This window comes from Eschscholzia californica, unplaced genomic scaffold (genome assembly GCF_041429995.1).
Source record: "Eschscholzia californica isolate CP2 unplaced genomic scaffold, dmEscCali1.0.p SCAF_1, whole genome shotgun sequence".
In the NCBI taxonomy this organism is placed as follows: domain Eukaryota; kingdom Viridiplantae; phylum Streptophyta; class Magnoliopsida; order Ranunculales; family Papaveraceae; genus Eschscholzia; species Eschscholzia californica.
In genome coordinates, this window is record NW_028238198.1 from 29,401,513 (window position 1) to 29,409,845 (window position 8,333).

General features: G+C 37.3%; 2 protein-coding genes across 2 annotated transcripts; one reads left to right on the plus strand and one right to left on the minus strand.

Annotated features, from left to right (window-relative positions):
- The first annotated feature begins 1,036 nt into the window (after positions 1 to 1,036).
- Positions 1,037 to 3,448, plus strand: LOC147565870 (protein RER1A-like). The gene is made up of 3 exons (XM_086652348.1): positions 1,037 to 1,703; positions 2,688 to 2,868; positions 2,975 to 3,448. Exons 1-3 carry the CDS (start codon positions 1,318 to 1,320, stop codon positions 3,017 to 3,019), a joined length of 612 nt encoding a protein of 203 aa, XP_086508474.1. The 5' UTR covers positions 1,037 to 1,317; the 3' UTR covers positions 3,020 to 3,448.
- A 769-nt stretch (positions 3,449 to 4,217) lies between these two features.
- LOC147565871 (cysteine proteinase mucunain-like) lies at positions 4,218 to 7,664 on the minus strand. Its single transcript, XM_086652349.1, has 5 exons — positions 6,838 to 7,664; positions 5,877 to 6,112; positions 5,592 to 5,732; positions 4,800 to 5,252; positions 4,218 to 4,621 (listed from the first exon to the last, which is right to left on the minus strand). Exons 1-5 carry the CDS (start codon positions 7,307 to 7,309, stop codon positions 4,523 to 4,525), a joined length of 1,401 nt encoding a protein of 466 aa, XP_086508475.1. The 5' UTR covers positions 7,310 to 7,664; the 3' UTR covers positions 4,218 to 4,522.
- Positions 7,665 to 8,333: the final 669 nt, after the last annotated feature.

Consider the following 8,333-nt stretch of genomic DNA (forward strand, 5'->3'; position numbering starts at 1 on the left):
TTTTGGTACGATAGGGGAGGCGCCAACAGAGGGAGGCCCCTGCAGCAATTAGGAGAGGCGCCTATAGAGACACCCATGATGATATTGGGTTGTGGTAAGGGGGTGGTGACTACATGTATGATCCTGCTGAATCCTGCTCATCATATAGAGGTAACTGGTTAACTGGAGGGGAATAAGCTGCCGGATTAGTTATGTAAATGAGAGGAATAAAAAAGTTTAGGCGTTCAACAAAAAAATGTCAAGCCATTGGGTAAGCTAGATGAATAACCTGGTGGCGGATGTGGTAGTGGTGGTGGTTGTGGTGGAGGCGGCAAAGGAAAAACTAAAGTCAAACCAGAGGAATGACGAAAACATTAGTGGTAAAACGGAGGGATCCAAAACGAAATTTCATTTTGCCCCAACTATTTCTAACTGGATCAATTCTGTTTTCAACCCTACAGATGTCCAACTCATCAAATGGCTATCCAAAAACGACCAACTTTCAGAATGGCCCTCAATCATGTTAAATAATTTGAACTTCTAAATTTTCCGTTTGTTCTTTTACCCCTCTGTAAGAAATTTTTTCTCTCTATATGCACTTGAAAATGACTCGCTATAACAAAAAACTGACTTACCGTCTGCTCTCGAGTGACTTTCTCCCTCTTCTCCAAACTCTCCTTTTTTTTCATGTCTCTCTCTCTCTCTCTATTCTCCTTTTCTGACTATTCCTTACTTGGTTTATATGAAGTGGTTCATTTTTCTTGAGCCCCAAAAAAATTATATGCACAAACATAGATTTTTATTGACCTATGTAAATACTGATTAGTTTAACACTAATGATAGAAGATGTTACAAATCAAAGCCTACTTCAAGACTTACAGAAAATCAACAGTCTCAATTTTCGTGTCAAGTTTCTCTCTCTTGATGAACTTTTTCATTCTCGAATACGCAATGGATTCCATATAGGTTTGAGATAAGTCGGTATATTTTTGTAACCTCTTGTGTCATTTTCCTAGTTTAATAGATACACCTAGCCACCCAGGGATGATACATTGGGTTAAGGGCATTAACCTACTATTCCCATAACAAACCCTAGATTAAAAGAAGTCGTTATTGGTCAATTACTTAACCAACAACAAATATTTGTCAACAGAAAAGTAAACGCAACCAAACTCTGGTCACTCCAAAGTCCCCATCCTAAAATAGAATCCTGGATCTGGTTTTCTATCTTCCTTCAATCCCCTGGTTCCTTGAGAAAGAGAAAATTCAGGTACAACAGAGAGAGAGAGAGAGAGAGAGAGAGAGAGAGAGAGATTTTAGAGAGAGAAGGGGAAAAAAATGGAATCGGGGGTTGGTGGTAGTGATGGAAATGTTTCATCTGGTATGCCATCAACAATAGTATCTGAATGGTTTTATAGGGTTTCAAGAAAATACCAATACTTTCTCGACAAATCAAACCCACATGTTCTAAGACGATGGATCGGATTCTCACTAATTGTCTTGATCTATATGATTCGTGTTTACTTCATTCAAGGATTTTATATCGTTTCATATGGTCTTGGAATTTACATACTCAATCTTCTTATTGCTTTTCTATCTCCTCAAGTTGATCCAGAAATTCAAGATAATAATAATAATAATTCAACTGATGGACCTACCCTTCCTACTAGAGGATCTGATGAGTTTCGCCCTTTTGTTCGTCGACTTCCTGAGTTCAAGTTCTGGTATTTTCTCCCCTCCCCACATTCTTCTTCTTCTTCTTCCATTGTTTTCTTTCTACTTTTCCCTAATTTTCTAGGGTTATTTTTATCAACCCTTAGTAGCATTTAGGGGGATTTAAGGAGATTACCCAAATTCAAATCTGAATTGTTTCCATAACCTTTAGGTGAATTGATTTGTATTGTTGAATAATGTGTTAAAAATTAACTTTGGATTGTTTAGATCTTATTGACCAACTCAAAGATTTTGAGCTATCAATGGATTGACATAAAGAGGGTTCGAATTTGTGGTTTAGTGTTATTCAATTGAATATCTTTGATACTTTTAGGATCGTTAGATTCGACTAGAAAAGGTTATTCCTTTGAGTTGAGTTTGTGCTTCTGGATAAAGCATTATCTCTTTAGATCTCATATCATATAATTCCCAAATCAACTATTGATGGCAATGAAGGAGTAACTTCTTGTTGGTACAATTTCTTTCATGGGTATCTCTTTTTTTTTTTCTCGGCGTGGGTGTTTATGTTAATATATAATTATTACCCGGAACTAGAATTTGTGTTACTTCGATGTCGACGTTTTAATACATTGAATTGTTTTTTGGGCTTTAGAGAACCACAGCAATAGTATATTTGAATATCAAACCATTTTTTGAATCAAATTTGGATGAAAGGTGTGTTTAGCTCAATAAAAATGTCAATCATGGATCTCTTCACATGCAACTCATATTGTCACTTGATATCATAGTGAGCTTTTCTTGTATTCGGTTGAATTCTATGCCAAGATGAATTACCATTTCATTCATATAAAAGTTCATAAACGCATAACTTATGCCTATAACTATCGTTAAAACTCCGAGCCCTCTTGTTTTCTCTCCCAATTTATAGATTTCTTCACATATGCTTACTTAGTTGGCTTCTAATAATAGTTCAAAACCCAGTTTATAAGGAGATTGATGGATTAGGTTGATCTTGTGGTTCTTTTCCTGGATAGGTATTCAATCACACAAGCATTTTGCATTGCTTTCGTGATGACATTCTTCAGCGCATTTGACGTTCCTGTGTTTTGGCCAATACTCCTCTTCTACTGGTTGGTGCTCTTTTTTATGACAATGAAAAGACAAATACTGCATATGGTCAAATACAAATACGTTCCGTTTTCTCAGGGCAAACAGGTAAAACTTTTGCTCTCTCTGCTATCCAGTTTGGCTTTCATTTCAATTACTATTATAGTGTTATAAATGCTAGTGAATCCTCATAAACTCAATTTCTCACTTTCAGCGTTACACGGGAAAGAAGGTACTCAGTGATGATATTCCTTCCTAGAGGTTGAAAAAGTCAGGCATAACCCTCGTCGAACACTTTCTAAAATAACACAGAAGGTGGGAATGGAATTATCTGGTGCGAATTTAGGTGAAAACGTAATCCAATTGCAGAAGCTTTTGAGGACTTGGTAGATGAAAATCGCTTCGACAATCTTGTTTCCATGTTGTAAAATTTAGCTTTGGAGGGCCTGAAGCCCTGAACAAAAGATGGTATTAGGGAGAGATGTTTATTTTATTTTATTTATTGTCTTTCCCCATTTGTTCTCTACTTTTTTGAAGTTCTTTGAAAATCATTATGATGGTACAATAGCCCTGGCAGCCGTGATGTTTTTTTAGTGAATGGTTTGTTCTGCGTATAGCAGGGAACTACTAGCCAGGCGAAATGTCGACAGTTTTGAAATGTGAAATCAATTATTCCTATTTCTTTTTATTTTTACTTGGTCTTCTCTCTCCCTTAGTATATCTTGGTTTTGATTTTTCTTTTCTCATTGCCATTTAAAGGGTTCATTCTGGGCTTCTAGCATCTATTATACTGCCTTGCAACAACAAAAAAAAAGCATCTATCATACTGGAACCCTAACCTCCCAGGATGAGGGAATATGACATGAACCATTTTTGGCTGATTTTGAAGTTCTTATAGTTTCACTCTTCTTGATATTTGTAAATGATAGAACTTAGGGAAACATCTGCTGGTCATAAGAGATGGGACCATCAATAGGCTAACCCTGGTACGTAGTCGTCATAGTTTCTCTTATTTTTGAATATTGACTACAATGGCCATCACAAAGGCATTGATACATCGATACGATGTGATAAGCACGATAACTGCCGTATTACTACTGGCCTAAAGCGTGATGAATTAATGGCCTAAACCCGACGAATTAAATGGCCTTAAGCCGGTTGCGGAGTAGATGCACTTTCCATCTGGGCTGCCAGTCTCTCTTATTATTACTTATAGATTCAGATTTTTTTTTTTCACTCTACAAGAGTCTCAATTTAGTCTAGTAAAATGACCGTTGTTCTTCCTTCAATTCAGTCTTTGATGTTTCTATTTTTTTGTTGAAAGAGTAAGATTCAAACCTAGCTTTGTCCAATGAAGAATAACGAGAAAAAGGAAAACAAAATGAGGGTTGGTTCATGGGATTCAACTGTAACAAGTATTCAAGTATTCATAAAACAAATACGAATGACCAACGATAAGTTCTGAACTAATTCATTGAACTGGTAAAATAGAAGATTGGATTTACAGAGTATTTGAAGGCAAATCGGCAATGACAATGGTTGTTCATCGAATGCAATAAGGTAAAATAACTTTACAGATCTTTATGGAACTTAAAATGGATAAACAGTCGATCCAATTGTTTCTAAATTATAAAACACTAAGGAGAGTAGAGTTTATTTGTGTTTTTGCTAATGAACCGACCAACCGAAGCTGATCTCTCAAAAGGCGTCCAGAAATGCAGCTCCAAGGATCTCCATTCTCCTAAAACACACCTTAGACCTTTCATGCACTGCTGATCTTGCCTTCTACATTTCGGTAGGTCGAACGAAGTTGAGCAGGTGTTCGCTTAGTTGCCTTAATTCCAAAAGGATCGTTTTTGCTCTGTTCCATTATGAGAAGAATCAATCAGCAAAATGTTAAACCAAAATTACAAATTCTGTCATCAATGCATTGTGTAAGACCCTAAGTAAAACTGTAAGTTGCTATATCACTCCTCAAGTTTCATTGCTAATGTGGGACTATAAAATCATTCAGAGAAAATGGGTTATATGATACTTACAATTAGACAGGTACCAGCATCAAGGTCGCAGACAGGGTATTCATGGGGGCAGCAACTGGAATGATCTGCACAACAAGTAGCACCTTCAAGAGGGCAACATCCCCAAGCGAAGCAGTATTTCCCGTACTCATATACACAACAGCAAGTTGTGCTTTCAGGACAGGTGTAGTATTCGTCACAGGTTGCTGGTGGTTTCACTGGAGAAGGAGGTGATGGGCCAGGGTTAGGTGGGTTTTGCCCTTTCTTGATTGGGTAGGAGGCCTCCATTGCTATACCACACTTGCCAGTCGTAGTACCAGCAACGTTTCGCTCCATTCTGACGTACCCTTTCTCTCCCCAGCTAGCACCCCATGAATTCTTAACTATCCAGTAATCTTTACCATCTTCTGTGCCATATCCGACAGCAGTCACACCATGATCTAATTGAGTTCCACATTTTCCAGTAAATATACCCTGAAGAGATCAAAAGAAAAGGAGAATTACATTTTATGACACTAAAGATGGATTTTATTACATGATAATTCCATTCTATGAAGAGTCAAATTCTCGACCCCTAAATATTGAGTACCAATAAAACAAACAGCATTTTAGTATATAACCCTAGAACATCAAATCACTAAATCAAGCTTCATGAATTCAAATTCCCAAACCAGAAAAACAAAAACCCAAATTTCTCCAATTTTTTGGGTGAATGATTACTGCTCCTTAATTGGTTTATTTGAGACCCAACCCAGTTTTCATACTCAAACTATTATACTAATATAATCAAGAGAGAAAGAAAAAGACACTTACAGATTGGTAAAGCTGAAATGCCCTGCCTCCAGCTTCAATTGCAACAGCAATTGGTTGATTAGCCAAAGCCTTCTTCAAAGCATTCTCATCATTTACTGGAACATCCTCATACCCATCAATGGTAACAACTTTAGCATTTTTCTGCAACAATTTTCAATCACAAAAATTAACCACTACCCATTATTACACAATCTCAAACTTTCTAGAAAGAAAAGTTCAAAAAGAATCAAACTTTCAACTCAATTACTAATAAAAAACATCAAATCAAGAAATCAAACTAATTACCCTGTATTGATCACAAGTTCCATCACGAGCCTTATAAGGGTAATCGTCTTCAGTATCAATTCCACCATTATTGATGATAAATTGAAAAGCATAATCCATTAAACCACCATTACAACCTTCATTATAAGATGTATCGCAGTCTACCAATTCTTGCTCCGACAGCGAAATCAAGTCGTTCGTTACAATCTGGTTTACTCCTTCTACCGATGCAATTGTCGAAAATGCCCAGCAACTCCCTTTTAATTACAACAAAAAACCACCAAACAATATTCCGTTAACAACAACAAAGAAACATCTAATATCTTAACGACCGTTAAATACGGTGGTAGTTAAACGCATGAAAGCGGTATGGGGCCCAGTTTACTTTCGAGGTGGTGGGTCCCGTTATAATGAATCTAGACATAAAAATGTCTATTATTGGCCGAAAAATATGGTTGAAGATTCTTTGAACCAATTATTATTCTGTCGAAAGACAATATTACCCCTATAGAAAGATTGGGTTTTAGACGAAAAAATCAGAATCTTGAACGAGCCCGAACGGTCCATGTGGTCGGTCCAGATTAACCAGATGTCTTTTTAAAAGCTTGGCCAACCTAACCTAATTGGTTCAAGAAAGTAGAGCGTTCCCTACTAGCTACCCATGTAGCAGCCGTGATGGTATATGCCCGGCAAGTACTCCAGTCGAATACTTGAACGGACATGATCTAGTAAGAGAAAGTCAAACACTTTTTAGATTCAAATAATTGTTGTCCTTCAGTAGGCATGTGGTTGACCTAATTAACCAAAACTCTTGTATGTATAAGATGTCTGGCCAATATTGGCCCACCACATCAGCAATCAGGCAATAAGGTTGGGTGGGATAATTGAAGAAGAAAACAAGGAAAATCCTCATCATTACATCTAGACCGTTCAAAATTAAATCCAACGATGAATAAAAGAAAAGTAAGATTAATTAACTCACCACAGCTTCCTTGATCTTTGACAGGAGTAACGGCACCTTTCTCTCTCCAATCAACAGATTCCGGCAACTCATCACCGAGACGAAAAGCATACCGATTACTTTTAGGTTTAGCAAAACTTCTATGAGAATCTAATTTCGTACCCAAATACATCTTACGATATTCATCATTAGTTAGATCAGCAAATTTGTTTAATCCAAGTTTATAAGAATGATCTTCAGAATTATGTGTTTGGATGAATTTGAAATTATCTTTGAAGATTTCAAATCTTCTCTCCTTTTCTCCTAAAGCGTTGTAAGATTTTCCGTGATGAACAAGCCAAGAATCATATAGATCCATCAATTCTTTATCAGTTGAAGAATCTGATGAGGTTATGATCGACATATCTAAAGCAGATGAAGAAACGAAGAAAAAGAAGATAGTGAAAACAGCAGCCATGGCTGCCATTGAAGAAGAAGATTTGAAGAAACCCATTTTTTAGAGAGAGAAAGAAAGGGAAAGGGGGATTGGTTCTGAAAGGTAGAGAGATGGGTGTGGGGTTATAAAGGGAATGGTAAGGGTTATTAATGGAAATTTAAGTTGGAAAAGAGGGGTTTTTTGGGGAGAGAGAGAGGTGTTTAATTTTGTTACGAAAATGAATTGAGATATTTTATTTGGGGTATCTGGTTAGATAGTTGGAGATGGTGAGGTAGAATCCATGTGGATTAGATTCCATAGGCTATCGTAGAGAGAGAGAGAGAGTGAGAAGAGAGAGAAGAAACTGATATCCATTGACATGGGAGGTGAATCTGGTTGGGCAGTAAATAGGAAATTAATTCCTTCCCCAAATAGTTTTACCTTTGTTTAAAGGAATAAAATAATGGGTTATTTCCCTAATAGCCCCTCCACTTTATGACCAGTTTCCTGCCTAACCCCCTACTTTATCAAAAATACCTAAATGCTCTTTTTTTAGATTCCGTTATAACACCGTTAACTAGTCATCACTTCTTTCTCATCCAACTCATCTTCACTCTTTGCCACCTCATCTTCTTGCCACCTCATCATCTTCACCGGTGAAGGTCGTCGCCCTGTCAATTCTCCGGTCGGCGACCTTCAAACATTAAAAAAAATCTCTTCTCTCTCTCTCTAAACTCCGACGAAGGGGGTTTCCTTTCGCCGGAGGTCTGTCGAACAGACCATTGAAGGTCTGTTCATCACGAACAGACCCAGATCTAGGTCCCTTCGCCGGTGAAGATGATGAGGTGGCAGAGAGTGATGATGAGTTGGATGAGAGAGAAGTGATGACTAGTTAACTGTTTATACCGGAATCTAAAAAGGGGGCCATCTGGGTATTTTTAATAAAGTAGGGGGCTAGGCAGGAAACCTGTCATAAAGTTGGGAGCTATTAGGGAAATAACCCTAAAATAATCCGGTTATTTCCATTTTAGACCCCTAAAGATGACTAACTCACTAAAATGGCCCCCTAAAGATGACTAACCCATATTTGACTCTCTTTTTA

What these genes read in the sequence shown, in the direction of transcription:
- LOC147565870 (XM_086652348.1), top strand. Translation starts at nt 1,318, where the DNA reads ATGGAATCGGGGGTTGGTGGTAGTGATGGAAATGTTTCATCTGGTATG. An exon ending in CTTCCTGAGTTCAAGTTCTG is followed by an intron (nt 1,704 to 2,687) that starts GTATTTTCTCCC and finishes TTTCCTGGATAG; the next exon opens with GTATTCAATCACACAAGCAT. An exon ending in CGTTTTCTCAGGGCAAACAG is followed by an intron (nt 2,869 to 2,974) that starts GTAAAACTTTTG and finishes TCTCACTTTCAG; the next exon opens with CGTTACACGGGAAAGAAGGT.
- LOC147565871 (XM_086652349.1), bottom strand. Translation starts at nt 7,309, where the DNA reads ATGGGTTTCTTCAAATCTTCTTCTTCAATGGCAGCCATGGCTGCTGTT. An exon ending in GAACTTGTGATCAATACAGG is followed by an intron (nt 5,733 to 5,876) that starts GTAATTAGTTTG and finishes AAATTGTTGCAG; the next exon opens with AAAAATGCTAAAGTTGTTAC. An exon ending in ATGCTGGTACCTGTCTAATT is followed by an intron (nt 4,622 to 4,799) that starts GTAAGTATCATA and finishes ATAATGGAACAG; the next exon opens with AGCAAAAACGATCCTTTTGG.